Source organism: Poecilia reticulata, chromosome 16 (assembly GCF_904066995.2).
Source record: "Poecilia reticulata chromosome 16, P_reticulata-male-v2, whole genome shotgun sequence".
Lineage (NCBI taxonomy): Eukaryota > Metazoa > Chordata > Actinopteri > Cyprinodontiformes > Poeciliidae > Poecilia > Poecilia reticulata.
The window spans coordinates 23703367-23719785 of record NC_088845.1 but is presented as its reverse complement, the minus strand read 5'-3'; the positions used below and the strand labels follow the sequence as shown (position 1 = coordinate 23719785).

General features: G+C 37.9%; 2 protein-coding genes across 9 annotated transcripts in view; one reads left to right on the top strand and one right to left on the bottom strand.

Annotated features, from left to right (window-relative positions):
- triob (trio Rho guanine nucleotide exchange factor b) overlaps positions 1–16419 on the bottom strand; it is a 97610-nt gene that overhangs the window by 47610 nt on the left and 33581 nt on the right. For 7 of the 8 annotated variants that reach the window (XM_008432167.3, XM_008432168.3, XM_081597708.1 and 4 more), the window contains 6 exons: positions 14707–14781; positions 12402–12516; positions 9433–9625; positions 8086–8190; positions 7479–7949; positions 5819–5941 (listed from right to left, as the gene is read on the bottom strand). In XM_008432167.3, the coding sequence (XP_008430389.1) occupies positions 5819–5941; positions 7479–7949; positions 8086–8190; positions 9433–9625; positions 12402–12516; positions 14707–14781 (1082 nt within the window). Of the gene's footprint in view, positions 1–5818; positions 5942–7478; positions 7950–8085; positions 8191–9432; positions 9626–9875; positions 9993–12401; positions 12517–14706; positions 14782–16419 lie in introns of those variants that run through there. The other variant, XM_081597712.1, reaches the window with a different exon arrangement.
- LOC103478367 (uncharacterized) lies at positions 1351–4153 on the top strand. The gene is made up of 5 exons (XM_008432159.3): positions 1351–1938; positions 2036–2116; positions 2279–2335; positions 2473–2564; positions 2662–4153. Exons 1-5 carry the CDS (start codon positions 1401–1403, stop codon positions 2743–2745), a joined length of 852 nt encoding a protein of 283 aa, XP_008430381.3. The 5' UTR covers positions 1351–1400; the 3' UTR covers positions 2746–4153.

The following is a 16419-nucleotide window of genomic DNA, read 5'->3' as shown; positions in this document are numbered from 1 at the left end:
GAAGGTAACTTAAACAAAATACACGTAAATCCTACAAACGCACCCGAAAACACCTTTGGGGACATTAAAAAGTCATCCGCTTGGAAAGCGTACCCACGTGTGATTAATAAAAAAGGCCATTTACCTTTTAATCTTTTAGGCTTTTTCTAATGTACCTGCTTCAAGCTGTTTTGTGAAGATAGGCATGGCTCAGCAAATGCTAATTAACAACTGTGTTAACAGCCAGTTATTATTCTATTCAATTACGGGTCCTGGAGCAAATTATGGCACTGAGGTCGCTTGTTTTAATTACAACATGTGGAAAAAAAAAAAACAACAACAACCTCTACAACCCAAAAAACAGTTCAATCTCAAAAGAGGATGACAGCAGAAAACTGCTTATACATTTTCAGTGTGGAAAATCTAAAAAGATAAAGTACCTTTTGCATTATTTAAACTAGCGTTTGCATATATTTTATTATATCTTTACCTATTATATATTTATATCTTTACCTGAGAAAAAGACAATCCTCCTAGTTTGGTTTGTTGGAAGACAGTGTCAAGAACTAAAAACTATTTATGAGAATAATCAGAATTTGCACAGCCAAAATCAGTCTTGTACAGTCACAGTTCTTTTAAAAAAAGATAATACGAGACCCTAAGAACATCTATGCCAATTCACAAGCACTTATACACTCAGAGAGGGTAAAGAGGGGCAACGTAGCGGAATACTCAAAACACATAGGGTGTTTATACAAAATAAATGCACGAGGAGACAGTGCGGATGGGTTTAACAGGAACAGAAAAAGGTGTTTTGTTTCAAACTGAGGATTGGCAAAGGATCAAAGAATAAGTGGTGGAGTAAAAGCAGGCAGAAATACACAAAGTATGGAGGATAATGCCAAATTTAACAAAAGCGGAAAAAAAAGGAAAAGGGATGGAGTCAAGATTTCTAAATTGAGCTCAGAAAAAAACAAAAAACACTCCAGATGCTAACACATATACCAGCAAAAGTGGAATCATATGGATCAAATAAAAGTAATATAATAAACAACCAAAACACAACTTTTATTTCTTGATATTTAGATGCTTGAAAACTGTTTCAAGAGCAGTTTTTGTTCTCTCCTTAGTGGGAAAAAGACAATCCTCCAAAACAATGAAGGCCACAGTTGTGCATATGGGATAGTATTGTTTAACATGTTTTTATGCAAACCCATGACCCAAAGGTCTTTACTGGAATAATACCAATCTCTACCACACATCTCCCTGTATACAAACTACAGGCAAATAACCAGACTGCAGGTCCAATGTTTCCTATGTTTCTTTACGTAAACGTTTCCAGGCAGAAAAACACTATACACATGTGCAGCTTGTGTGACCTTGATTACAGATAAACTTTTCAATTCTTTGATTAGTTGTGAATGCTCTTAAGCAGAATACTGCAGCATTGCACATTAATCAACAATCATATTTTTCTGACTTTAATGCTAGAGACTAAGCGGTTCGTCTTAGAGGCAGATGGCTTCTCTCTGGTTTTTTTGATGAATGCAGATGAAAATCTCTCCCGCCCACCAGTTTATTTGCATCCACAGACACCTGTGAGGTATTTTAGGCACGCGGAACATGAGCTGACTCACAGACGGCCCTGTGGTTCAACAATGGAGGGCCCTCAACCAGGCGAGAGTCCAGACAATGCATACATGGCAATGGATCCTGACCAGTGGGAAGACCAAGATGACACTTATGAAAACGGAGACACTCTTGGTATTGATGTAGGACGAAGAGAGGTTGTGTCGGTGCCAAGAGGAGCCACTCAGCCGGCGAACAGGGCCTCCCAGCAAAGTAATGGCACTCCCAACTGTCCACCGATCAACAGTCTGCCTCTCCCTAGCAGGTACATGACTTTAAGATGGCCTCTGCCGAATGGAAGCATAGGATCGCCGAAAACAGAGCAATTAGGTAATGTGCTTCAAGTTTAAAGCAGTGCGCAGTTAAAGCAAATACTCCAGGGTAAAAACCCAGCAGAAGTGTTTGTAACGTGTTCTCTGATAACTAGTGTTCTTCCAGAGAACCACGTTGGGGCTGGCCTTGCTGTGCCTACTGTTGGTTGCAGTAGTGCTCAGTCTGAGCGTTGTTTGTAAGTACATTTAAAATATTGTAAAAATGGCAGACATTTCTTGAGACTGATCAAATTGTGTAAAATTTGAAGTCTGTGCTGCACATTACTGCATTTAACCCACTTAAAATGGCCAGACCAAAACTTTGATGTGCAAAGTGATATATTTGGCATTTTGCTCAGATTGGTCAGGAACTAAGGAACTAATACAGGAAAACCAGAAACTGCTTGAAGGAATCGGTAAGAAAAAGTAAAGCGTACACCTTTGTACCAATAAAGTATGACATTTTTGTAAACAGTGAAACACAAATTTTAAAAAATATATATTTTTGTTCTTAAACATGACATTTACTCTTTAATTGTCTCTCTTTAAAAAGGCCAGAGTTGTGGAGCAAGATACTACGTGTCTAAAACTGAGAACCAAGCCTTTCCTCCAGAGCTGTTTGTAATGAACTGTGACATATTTAAGGTGAGGTGTTTTCAGATTCTAGTGTGTAAGTGAGCACATATAGTTTCCATGTACTGGTATAGTCTGAATTGCACTTTTTTTCCTTGTGTCTTTACAGGAGCACATGAGTCAAGAATCGTTTGTTCTTTCTTACACTGACTTGAAAAACAACTCATGCAAAAACTGGAACTGCAAGTGTTGATTTATGGTCGATGGAGAACAGGATTCAACCACGCTGTGTATATGCTTTGTATTCAAAATAACACTGATTAATATCATATAGTTATGACATTCTCTACATGATAAGATATATTTACATTTTTGTAATTCAAGAATAGATTACGTTTATTTTTGTTGTTCATTTTAATATTGTATTTTTATACTTGTTTAAACACACACATGTAGTCAAAGCTGGCATGTGAAAGTTTCTGATGACATAATGTGCTTGAGTAAAAAAAAATAAAAACACATTTCCAATGCCATTTACTATGCACAAAAGCCTGAAACATAAATGTATAACATGAACTGATTACTGTTATCTAAATCAGAAAATGACCACTTTTCCTGCTCATTGAACTGAATGTAAGACATTGTGGTAACACTTTATTTGACTGTATGTGTATAAGACTGGCATGACACCGACATAAACATGACACAAAATCTGTCATGAACATGAAGGAGTCTTTATGAATGTCTATGACTGTTGTCATTAAGTGTCATTCGGTAAATAACGACGCTTTTAATGCAAAGTTGCTTTAAAATTTGCTTTAAAATCCATTAAAACAGCCAATTTTGAATTATTTGGTAAATAACACTTTTAATGCAAAGTTGGCACATTTAATGGACTTTTAATGCAACTTTTAAAGCAACTTTGCAATAAAAGTGTCATAATTTTCCCAGCGACACTTCAGGACAACAGTTAGACATTCATAAAGACTTCTTTATGTTCATGACAGATATTGTGTCATGTTAGTGTCATGCCAGTGCACGCCCCATCAAATAAAGTGTTACCGACATTTTAACTTTTAAGCTTTTTATAAAGAAACACAAGGAGCAGGTTAATTGGATTAACTCCACAGGTTTAAGTTTCAGTCTCCCCGGTAACCGAAACGCTATGTATACGTACCTTACCAAATGAAACATTAAAACAAGACTAACTTAACGAAAAAATTATTCAGGTGTACTTAGTTTTCCAAACATGACTCTCCATGTTTATGACAACTGAAAATATTTTTATAAATACAAACCTTTTATAAGCAAATGGCAAAAATAAAACAGACATCTCTCAGCAGAAGGTTGGGCTGTGTGACTAGTTGCCTGTTAGAGAAAACAGAAAAATCTGGTGACCCCAGCACTCTGTCTGACTTTCTGAACATAAAAGATATGATGGAAAAATTTGTGTTTTTGAATCTGTACATATTTATGCCTCAGTGTACATTGGTTTTAGTATTGGCATGTGAAAAAAGCTAGGAGATTGAGAAACATATGATCATAGAGCTAAGCAATGTAGAGATATTTGTTGTTTTGTAAAATAAAAATGATCAAGTCCTGTATTTATTCCTGTCCGATGCTTTGTGAGCTGAATATAAAGTACCATATATAAAACAAAATGTTGTGTTTTACCTTACTTTTTTTTTAAAACTTTAAAAAATATAGCAAACCGGATTATATTTGAAAACAAGGATCGATAAGTACAACTAAATCACAATTACATCACTTAGATAAAGAAGACATAAGCTAAACAAACCTGAGGCTTTACTTCCTGAGTCACAATTGAGACATATTGAATTTCTTACCAATATTAAAGAATCGTATCTAGATTTGTCCAACTTTTTGAATGTCAATATTATAAATGTATTCTGATATCAAAATGAAAATAAGTACACCTGCAATATTTGCATGAGTCGCCTTATTAAATGTGAAAAATGTTAATGACTAGAGATGTAAAAGATTTGTAATTCACCAGCTGTACTTGCAAAGAACATCCCATAGGGGGCATAACAGCAACATCACTACATGAACCGCTTAAAGCTGGAGACGTTCAACACCTAAATGATAAAACACAGTCCTCCTTAACATTTAGTCGCCACTTAACATAGTTACATCCTCCCCAATGATAACTGATTAAACACTATAATCCTTATTGATAAAAAATGCTATATTTTTGAAGCACAGATTTACTGTGCTTCAAAAAGTGTCAAACTACCAAATAAATGTCATATTTTATCTGTTTTCTACTGTAAAAATCTGCACATAGCGGAAAATCCTAACGAAAATAACAGTATTTATGTAGCCTTTGTACATGAACACTTATAATCACAGTTTGACACTGTGTGTTTCCATTCTGCCGTGCAAGCAACAGGAAGAGGAAGCAGAGCTTCCTGTGAAAGAATGGGTGGAGGTGGCAGTGGTCACTCAGAGCTAACCTGACTGTGCGGATATGCGTGTGGGCAGAGTGTGATCATATTCTCAAGCACACAGAATTTCCATCAATGTATTCTCAGGGGTTTGTGGTGGGTTTTAGCTTGAGTTACCTGTGGGCGGTGACTAGCCTTGCGTTGTCACTGACAGCAGCTTGTTAGACCAGTAAAGCCATGAGAGACTTGAAGGCCTCCAAAGCTGTGTGTTTACTTCTCCCTTGACTATCATTTTATTTATTGTGGAAAGGTGGCTGCAGTTTGAATCAGAGGTAATGGTGTGTTGATCCCTTCGCCTAGAGCAAACCGGCGCCTGATTCAGGCTTGGTTTATTGCTTATTTATAAATAAATCCATTAAAAGTTAATTAATGAAAGGGAGCTGGATGCAATAAAACTGTAATAACAAAACACAGATAAGAAGCGGTGCACTTTTTGTGGCAGAACATGATACTATAAGAATGGTTATGACACAATCAAATGTCCTCAGCTGTATTTCTTAGTTGTCAGACTGGCTAATAAATATAGCAGATCAAGTGAGCAGAGATGTAAATGCAGAGCTGAGCCACAGACTGCAGCGCTAAACTGTGGGAGCGGCACAGGGGCCATAAAATGGGTCAATGCTGGGAACGGCTCCATGACGGGCAATGACAATGCAAAGTCTTGGCTTTGTTCAAAAGAGTCGTATGAGAAACAGAAACAGGACAGAAGAATTTGTAACACATTGTGTAGCACACAGAGGAGAGGTTTTTCCTCCATTATTTTAGTCATCCATTGATAGTACTGACACATGTATGTGAGCACAGAAAAAGCAGCAAAAAACAAACAAACAAAAACAAAAGAAACAGGTTGACTCTTACCATGCAGTTCATAGCAAAGTGGTTGTGCTGTGTCTGCAGCTCCACAGCATGCTGGTGGTTCCCTCCGATCTCGGTGTAGCTGGTCAGAAAAAGTCCCTTGTTGTGCATGATCCAATCAAACATCTACAGATATAAAGGGCAGAGAAGAGAAAGAAAACTGTTCTTTAGAAGATTCATTTCCAAAATGCTGATTAACGACAACAGTGAGAACAAGAGGAGCCTGCTGTTAGGAGCCTGTATTTACTCAAAACCTTTCATCCATCAACTGAGAACTCATTTCTACAGACAAATGTCATCTCTAAGCTCAGCTGTGATACAGTCAATAGAAGAGACACACTAGCCGTGTTTGTTTTCCTACTAAGAAGTTCTTCATAGTTCACCAGAGTGTGAACAGAAGTTGTATACTTGTGATTTATGCAGGATTGTGACACATTAGACATCTTTCATTAGCTATATGACTGTCATATGCAGAGACATGTGTTGGTACTACTTCTAATTAACCATAAAAACGCAACTGCATTAGAAATATCTGAAATTGAAAAATGTTTAATGACATCCACCATTATTTTCTCCATGTTTAATATATCAGACCTTGCTTCTGACTATTAGTTGATCTGGATATTTTACACAGTTTACTAAATGAAAGTGGAACCTTACAGAGAAACACACTTCTCAAGCCTTCTTGATTTGGACATGAAACATATTATAGAGGATTAAGATCTGGAACCCTGGAAGACCATCTAACAATAGTGCAATGTTCTTTCTTTCTCTCAGATGGTATTAAATGCTTTATGTTTGTTTTGAGTGATTGTCCTGGTGGTGGACGACCTATGACCTGCAACTGAACTTTCTAACTCTGACCAGATTGTTTCTTTCCAGAATGACCTGGTAGCTTGGAAATTGAATTTTGCCCTGTTGAGCCCCAGAACAAAACCAAGCCCCTTACCTAATTCAGTCACACTGGTTACATATGTATTTTTTTATTGAAAAGCTTTTCTTTATTTTATAAACCGACAACTGATGAGATGCCCTGGTTTTATTGCATCGGTCCAAGCCATGTTCTCCCAGAGTCTTTGGAATTTGCCAGTATGATTTCTGGAGACAAAAACTGTATTTCTCTGTCACTGGTGGAGTCCAACTCAGTCTGTCTCCATGATGCCCATTATTGTTAATAACCAAAAAGATGGTGCAATCAGGAAGTGACAAACATTCAATGGTTTTCTTTATTCCTTTTTTTTATTACCAGTTTAACAAACTGACTCATCAACATGTGGTTGTATTTCCTCTTGTATCCAAGTACTGTGAGGTTGCACATAGTCCCATAAATAAAACTTCAAAACTGTAATGTCAGCTTTGGTCAAAGGATTATAAAGTTGCTTGAGATGTTGTGTTGTAACCTTGAGCTACAAGGTTTTCTTTCTGAGCCTTGCTTTATCTGGTCGATGTTCAGAAGGATACCAAAGTGCCATGATTGAACTGAACCGTTTTTAAGTAGAAGTGAAGCTTTGATATATGTGTGTCCATATCTACACTGGGATATTGAGTGTAAAGCAGGTCAAAAATCCATGGATTAACTAGGTCATGGGTTTTTTATCTTCACCTAACATGCAGGAGATGTGAAACACTCCAACATGGACAAATTGAAGAAGAGCGCTCTGACCTTCTCAGCGTCCTGCTCAAAGAGCCGCAGCTGGAAACACTGGTCCAGTTTCAGCTTCCTCATGTGCCACAGCTGCTGCAGATTCTGCCGCGTCCCGTGGAGCTTATCCAACAACGCCGTCACTTTAGCAACCAGATTGTGCGCGTCTGCGTGCGCGTGAAGACCATGATGGTGGTCGTTGGAGTCTCCGCTGGCTCCAACACCACGGTTACTGTAACCCCCTTCACCGCCACCCCCGACCCCCGCAGTCTGTAGCTGTAGCCTCTGGAGCAGTCTTCGGCCCTGCGTATCAAGCTCCTCTATCGATGCCTTCGTAGCCCTCTTCTTCAGCGCAGCGTGCTCCTCCATGAGCCGCCGAGCCCCCTCCAGGTCCCGTGGGAGATCGCGCTGGGACAAGGTTTCCTGGAGCTCCTCGAGGCGTGCCAGCGCTCGCGCTGCGTCACTGGCAAAAGTCTCGAAGGAGAGGCGCACCTGGAATGAAAGGGTCTATGCTAGAAATTCAATTGTTCCACAGCAGGTTTTAGGTAATTATAAAAAGTTTCAATCAATTATTAAATTAGCTCCACCGCAAAACTTAAATTAAATAGAAAAGAGAAAGCGTCAAAACCTCAATCCAGTCATCATGGTTGTACTCTAAGCTGCCGTCAAAGTCAGCCGTGAGCTGGGAAGGGTCAACAATCTTGGTCAAACCCTCCAAGGACACCATCACTGTCTGTGGGAGGGTTAGCAAGATAGAATAATACAAAAAATGCATTAAAGAGATTATGAATAAATCAAGGAAAATAAAGAAGACAATTAAGATTAAAAAAAAAAGAAAAGCACTGGAATTTAATTTCGTTTCTGCTCTAAACTTTTCAAAACATCACCCCTACATTAAATGAAGAATTTCAAGTAAAAAATATGCAACTCTTCAGCTGAAATGTTCTGAATTGTCTAAAAAGGTATGTTGGAAAAAAAATCATGTTATCATTAATAAAAGTGAAACACAAGAATATAAACTAACAGGAGCAAAAGCAGAAGGTGCTGGGTTCAATGGAGGAAGGTAGACATAATAAAAACACCTTTTAAATGGGCAGATTTTAAACTGGAGCTGAGGTCGGCTTTTGTTTTGAGTGTAAACAGCCGCGTCTATGAGAATATTCACATTAGTTACACTGTTTCGAGGAAGGCGGATATCTGAACCTCTTCAAGGAAGTGCTTGTACAGTGATAAATAATAAAATGTGGGAAGAAATTTTCCTCTGTGTGAGTGCTTCTATAATTAATAGCACTTTGTTTTATCACCCAGTAAACTAAAGGGCAGCTGGGATTTGCAGAGAAAACATCTTCCACTTCAGTAACGATCAGCAGCAGTTGTGAAAACTTAACAGGATTACATGTTGAGTCCGTCTTGATTATCTCCCTCTGGCCCTGAACTTTGCTGCCAATCCGAGAGAATTAAACCGACAGCATCCTGATCGGGTGTGGAGAACCACTGAGAGTACGTTGCAGGAAAAACTAAAATGGACCACTCTGGAAGTATGTAAGTGAAGTTAGGATAAAATTCTATGAATGTCCTATTTGTCCGGGTTCTGTGGTAACTGGGTCAGAACTAAATATACCAGCCACACATGGCCACATGGGACAGAAAACTGCTGCTGTCACAGTGCAGCAGTCCAATCTGAGCCAATCAGAAAAAGGGGGGGGAGAGGTGGGGGGGGGGCGGTGGGGGGGGGCTGGAGCTGATTATTTTCAGTTTGGAAAACATTTTTAATAACTGTAAATAACTTCTTGGAATAAAAAAAATTCAAAACCATCCCTGCAACTATATTTGGAAAGAAATAATCAGAGAAATCCTACAAATGATGTGTCCATAAAAGACAGTAATGACAAGTAATAAACTAGTTGCAAAACTACTCCTGTGATTATTAGTGAAAAAGGATTGCTTGTGCTCTAAATAACAATGCATCACTCACCTCAAATTCAAACTTGGAGCTGCCAAAGTTGGTCCTCTGCTTCTGCCAGAAGTTGTCTGGCTTGATGATGAGGGCAACGTGGATGCAAGACGGGAAAGATTCCTGCAGGATCTTCAGCAGCGGTTTGATGCTGTCCCACTTAGAGCCACGCATGTCCACAATGACCGTGAAGCCATGTCGGGCCACCTCCTCACTGAAGGACAGATTGCAAAATAAAGAGGCGAATTGTCTTCTAAATTACCGAAATAAGACATATTACCCTAGGGAATAAAAGAGTGAAAGGAGTTCAAATATTATCCCAACAAAATATCTTTTGTAAAAGATTTATTGTAGCAGCAAATATTAAAGCTAAGTGGTCCTGTCCTCCACCGCATCTGGAGAAGAAGAAGAAAAAAAAAGGCAGTTAAAAACATTCGAGCGTTGAAATTTCCACTGGTACTCACCGGGAGTCATGCTGCTGAACAAGCCCATAAAAGGTTATTTCTTAGCATTAAAGGCTATGCTCTAAATGTGTCTAGCTGTAACAGAGACAGACGCAGGCCCTCCTGCTCTATCTCACTCTGACCTCACTCTGAAAACAGAGCATCGGCCAAATGGGGAGAGAAAACAGAGCGGAGAGAAAAGGGAGAAGAGAGAGAGAGAGAGAGAGAGAGAGAGAGAGAGAGAAAGAGCTGACAGAGAAGAGGAGGGGGAGACAAAGAAGAAAAACAGTGGCAGAGTTAGAGTAAGGGTAGAGGAAAAGGAATAAAACTAAGAAGGAAAATCTATCACTCCACTGAGTAACTACACCTCCATTCTTAAGCTGTGACTGAAGTCATCCAACTTGGTGAGTGATACGTTCTGATCAGTGATCAGTCTATATTTTCCTGATCCGCAACCCACCATAAGTAAGCGCTGCCAGGCTGCAGTCGTAACAATATTATTGGTACTGGAAGTTGACCGAGTATAGAAGCCAGTAGAAACTGAACTTGGTGTGAAAGCTGTTCATTCAGGCTGCAACAACAGAGAGAAGTCAGCAGCTGATGCAGCTTTGCAGCAATGCAAGAATGCATTGCTGCAAAGCTTATCGGTTCTATCCTTTTGAATATGGTGCAATGGTCCAGGGATGTGCTGGGAAAGGAAATGCTGACGATCTTTTGGAAATCTCACAGAAAAGGTGAGGGCTCTGTAGCGCTGACTATCGGAAATACACAGGAACCCATGCTAATTGCTAACAGAAGATGCTAAAGAAAGCTTAAAATGTTAACTCTGTAATTAGATTTTTTATTAGTGATCATTTATTGTAACGGCAGAGCTGTGTAACACCTACTGTCCTCTCTCTCACGCATTCATAATCGCAAAAAGTTACTTAAGACTGATCTCAGGAAGGCTTCGCAAGGCTTAGCAAGGCGCTTCTATGTTAGTAGAGATAATAAGGGATCTGGGATATTATTATTTCACTTTGAAAAGAAATGGGAACAATGTTGGTAGACTGTTGTAATAAACATAAAATTTGTCGAACTTAAAAGATTTCCAACTAATTTATATCAAATTAAATAGAAAATATGATGCTAATTATTGGGTCAGCTAATTAACTGATCCAATTATTTAATCACTGTTATCTGAAGGTTAGTTGAGAAATAAAACATCGCTGGTATATCTGCAAAGCTGACAGTCTTGCCTGTGTGTTGGAGAACATGCACTGCCAAGGCAAACAGAATAATCAGCCATCATATAAAAAGGCAGCATGTTTCTTTAATGACTTTTTGGACTGCTGTGGTGGTGCAACAGAATCTATGGCTCTGGTCCTGTTTAATAATTTCCCCCCCTGCTTCTTCAGATTTTAAAAATCCCTTAAAAGCAAGTATTAAACTTGATTATATACTAAGTAAGAAATTGGATATTTTGAATTAGTAGAGTTGGATAACAAATTTGTCTGAAACGATCAAAGCAGAAAATCAACAGAGCAAAGCTCAGCTAAAGTAGTCTGTATACACCACTTTACAAGCGAACACTGAATGGCTATCGTTTTGCCTCTGCCTCCTTAGAAAAGTCTTAGAACGCTAAACACCGTTTTTGCTGCATCTAATTTGAACCACCTCTCACCTCCAGACAAGTGTCGGAAATACTGAGGTGAGAAGCACTTTAAAGCACTCGACCTGCGCAGCACTAGAAAGTGTGGCACTGAGAAGATCAGAGGCTGCAGAACAGAGGAGTGCAAACTGCAACTCCAAGCTAATCACAAGTGAGGCCAAACAGAACAGCCCGGAGCGATGTGTTGAAGGTGCAGTCTGAGCTGTACGGAAGTTCATAGCGCAGCTCTGAACATTATTCCTGTGGCTACATGTTTAAGGTTTTTAGATGCAAATCTCTGCGACAACAAAGCAGATATGGGAGCAGGAGAGGATAACCAGTACATGTGAAAAACTCAGATGTGAAAAAAATGTAGCTATGACACCATGCTGAATCGCTACCAGCTCCTTCCAAACATCAACAGACTCGAAAGGAAGGGGTCAAAGAGATCAGATCGACCAATTAAACCAGTTTTTCTCTGAGCTGAGCCGTAATTAAAGACAGAAATGGAAAACATAGAGGGTAAAAACTTCAAGAATATATACCAAAACCCTTCGGACTCTTTGCAGCATAAGGTTATTATTTAAACCAAGCAAGATGGGAAAATCTCACAGTGGATTATGTGTTGTGTGTGTGTGCAAGGGTCAAATCAAGGTGCTTCTTTAAAGAAAATAAATTGCTGTGTCTTTAAAATCAGGCAACATTGTCAGTAAATAACATAAAATAATAAGCATTTGGCTTATTTGGAAGTCACATAGCAACATAAGTTGTAACTGGAGTCACCAATCAGATCTTTGTAGCCATTTTCAACCTCCAGATAGAGGTTTGACCTGCACATACCAATTCCTGACTTTTCTTTAAGACCTATTTCTTCAATGTATCTGCAATTTGTTCTCATATCAGTTCTAATATCTTACTTTGGAATAGTAGCGAGGTACGCTACAAGTCTGCGGAGGTCATCAGGTCTTATTCGGTCATGGTTGCTCCGTGCTGGAAAAGTGAGAATTGGACCTCCACGTCTGTCTCTGCCACCTTCAGACACAACAAGAAAGAAAATCAGCAAATTACGTCAACTTTGATAATTAGACAAAATCCAGAGTCATCTCCGTTCTGAGAACTCTAAACCTCAGAAACAAGAACACAATTTCATTAAAGTTTGTTCTAAACTAAGTTAAACAGATCAACCAACTATCTTTGTATGGTATTCAAAAGCAGTTTTGCTAGTAAAGAAAAACATATTTAATTAAGTACATAAATATGAACTGACAACTGAACTAAGTGCCAAAGTGATGGGAGATTACATTGTGTTTGTGTCCGAACCATCTGTTAATATGTCAGCGGTTAGTCATGGCCGCGCTGAGTCAAACTAAAGGGTAAGGGTCAAATTAGTCTCATGATGACACAAACACAGCGTGTTTAAAAACAGTGACAAATGATAAAAATACCATTTAAAGTCGGTGTAAAATTAATCGACATTCCTATTGAAAAAAAGAAAAACAGCCCAATCTTTCCCTTAAAATTGCTTAACTTTTTCTTTTTAGAAATGACTGATGTTTCCTTCAGATGCATTCTTCTCACCATTCCTCTTTAGCAAGCAAACTCATTAACAGCTAAAGGATTCTTAGCTGACATAACTAGCCAATAAATCCTTGAACAGCACTTCAGGAAATCAGTGCTGAATAAAATGCTTAGCAATTTTACCAGTTTTTAATAAGCAAAGCCTACAGCAGAAACCGGAGCTTTATCAATTGCAGCAAGTCACCCAGTTTTTGAAGAAACACAGTCCAACACCATCATATAATTACCACTGTGAATCCGACGCCCTTTCTAAAATGTTTTACATTTCCTTCATCAGACAGAATGTTTTTTTAATCAAGATGTCTTTTGGGGGGAAATACAAGATAGGGCATTTTTCTTTTTATCAGCAAAAAAATGTGGAAACATTTTTTTTTTTGAATTTCAACACTGACCTTAACTAAGGGAAATGAGTCCTCCAGAATTTTTGTTTTTGTAGATGCTTTTCTTTGTTATTTTATTGCATCCTGGATGAATCATTGATCCACTCTTGGAGTAAATTTGGTAGGCCAGTGACTAAAGGCAAGGCCAGTCACTGTTCTATTTTTTCTCCTTTTATAGATATTGACTATAACAATGGTTTGCTGGATTCCCAAAGCCTTAGAAATAACTTTGTTACACTTTCCAGACTGAGTTGTGTGTATCTTTGGTCACTTTCTTTTCTTTTTTTTTGTTTTTTAAATTGGGGCGTGATTATTTTCACAGAGATGTTACTAAGTTTGCGAGGCCTCTCTAAACATTTGTGACTTTAGGTTAATAGGTTCAGACAGGATCTTGCTCTTAGTTACATGTGTCAACTTTCTTGAACAAGAATAATCTGTTTGCTGGGTGGTGGACACCTGGATCAGCTAGATGCACAAATGACAGGGCACTGTCCCTTTAATTCATCCAACACAGAGGTTGGCTTCAGAGATCATGTGAATTACCCCTGGGGTAACTTCTAAAAATAGCACTTGACACCATGAAGTTCTGTGAAACAGTAATGGAATTAATTGTTTAAAATTAAAACTAAAACAGCAGTGAAGAAAACAAATTAGTGTCTGAAATGAGTGACAACTGAAGCAATGCCTCTGCAGTTGCCAAAAAAATAATAATTAGGAAGCTCAATGTATTACTCAAGATCCTTGAAATAGGAGTTTGAAAAAAGGCTTGGTGACCTAGTGGTACACCTAATCTGACCTGGCACTAATGCTGCTCTATTCACCAGCTAGGCTTAGCTTAAGCTTACCAAAACAAATTTAAAACTATAGAGATATTAGAACTAGCATTAAAAGAAAATATATGGAAAGCTGTGTTCTGTTAAAATCCACAACACACATTGTTCCAGTTATCTGATTAGTTTTTAAGTTATTTTATTTTCTAAGTTTATCTTTGATAATATTTACTTTACCCTGTATTCGTAAGAAACATAAAATCAAAATAACATTTTATTTTAAAGCCATGAACGCTTACCTTATTAGATTTACTTAAATCTGAATGAAAATGTCAGTTTATGCAATTATTTCTATTGAAAAAAAAAAAACATAAAAGGCAGAGCTAAAGTGACCCCCCTAATTTATTTTGTAACGGCAGACTTTCATTACGGCTAATAACAGATTATAAAAAAAGGTGGTGACATGAAAATGGCATGCAGAAAGTGTAACTGACCTGAGAGAAAGGCAACCTTCTCCTTGAGGATAGGAAGCACATCAATCGCCTTCATATCCTCATTGCGATGAAACCCTGAAAAAGAAAAAAATAGCAAAAAAAAAAAAAAAAGGGTAAGTCATGATGATTCTCTTTGCGTTTGATTACCTGTCAAGACTAATTCAATTTATACATCGCAGCCTGAGGGGAGGTTGGATCTGCTCCACCAGAGAAGCTGTTTAATTATTATGTCATTTTATCAAATGGGCAATTTAAACCCAACAAAGTTAATGATTTGTTTAGTCTCTGTAATGAAGGTGACTCTGATCTGCTGAGAAATGTAATGACTTCTTTTTTTGTCCATCTTCCAAATAAGTTTTCATTCTGTAGATAAGAAGGTTTTGTCATGACAACAATTAAAAAAAGAAGAGTTGTGATGACATTTCACGGCCTCGTTTGCGTTTGACAACAAAACTACCAGGAATAGTGTCAGACAACGATACGTACTGATCACTGTGCAATAATGCAATACGCAGGAGATGGTGATAACACCAGAATGCAGGACATGTCAGTGGCCATATTGGTCCGGTTAAAGCTGCAAAACAGAGCAGGTCAAGCAATAATCTTTTGCTTTTGTTTCTACATGAAAGTTTTAGCTTAGCCTGGTGTCAATATGTTTCTGAGCCTGGCCTGGGTTTTGTTGTTGTATGCTGTTCAAATGTCAACCTCTCTGCCTCAACTGCTCAGCAGATGGTCCAAGGTTTACTGCAAGGGAGCAAAATGCAACAGCAAACCACAACATCACACCAAAGGGTTCTCATCAACTGCTTAGTCATTTGTGCCTGTCAGAGCATTCCTAAATCCTACTGATTTAAATGTCGTTGTTTTATATATATACACACACACACTGGCAGTGTTCTTTTTTTCCCAGTGTTTTATACAATTTTTTATCTGATAGTTGTTGGTAACTGTGCAATTCTTTAGGTTTACACAACTTAATAAAGAACTGGAGGATGTAAATATGTGTGATAGTCTATAAAAAATTCTTAATTAGTCAGGATAACAGAGAAAGTTTCTGTCAGTAAACCTATATTGGCATAAAAAGCTGACCCCATTGTCTCGTTTTTGTAACAAAATTAAGACTTGAAGTTGAAAGATGCACATTTTAAAGTTTCATGTTATGGACCTACACAACTATCAAATTTATAAAACTGACAAAACAAAACTTTAACGAAGTAGAACTACCATGATTATATAAGCCGTTTTGTAGAAAATGGTGTATAATAAGAAGAAGAAATATGTATGTCAAGTTTCCTTCTATCCTATTTGACTGTCATAATGTCAGAAACATATACATGCCTGTTTTAAGGTATTCTTAAGGATCCAAAGATGTAACACCACACAAAAGACATGAAAACAGATATTTCAACAGAAATAAAGAGATAAAGATTAGCATAAATTCAAACTGATGTCATAGTTTTATTACGAATTAAATATAACTAAGTAAACTTGTGCATTACAGCAGACAACTAAAACTACAGAAGGGTCTGACAGTCTTTCAACATAGCAGCTGGAATCTACTTCTGGAGATCTTTCAATAAATGCATGGGACACTAAACATCGTGATCAGATGAGATATAAAAAAAAAGTAAATTTTTATGCCACTCATGTAAAATGTCTACCCTTCTCTAAATCTAAAAAAAAAAAAAAAAAAAAACATAATCCCAGAACAGC

Bases quoted from the DNA above. Each gene is read 5' to 3' on its own strand.
- LOC103478367 (XM_008432159.3), top strand. From the start codon at position 1,401: ATGCTCTTAAGCAGAATACTGCAGCATTGCACATTAATCAACAATCAT. The intron at 2,336-2,472 runs GTAAGAAAAAGT...CTCTTTAAAAAG, and splicing joins GAAACTGCTTGAAGGAATCG to GCCAGAGTTGTGGAGCAAGA. The intron at 2,565-2,661 runs GTGAGGTGTTTT...GTGTCTTTACAG, and splicing joins TGAACTGTGACATATTTAAG to GAGCACATGAGTCAAGAATC.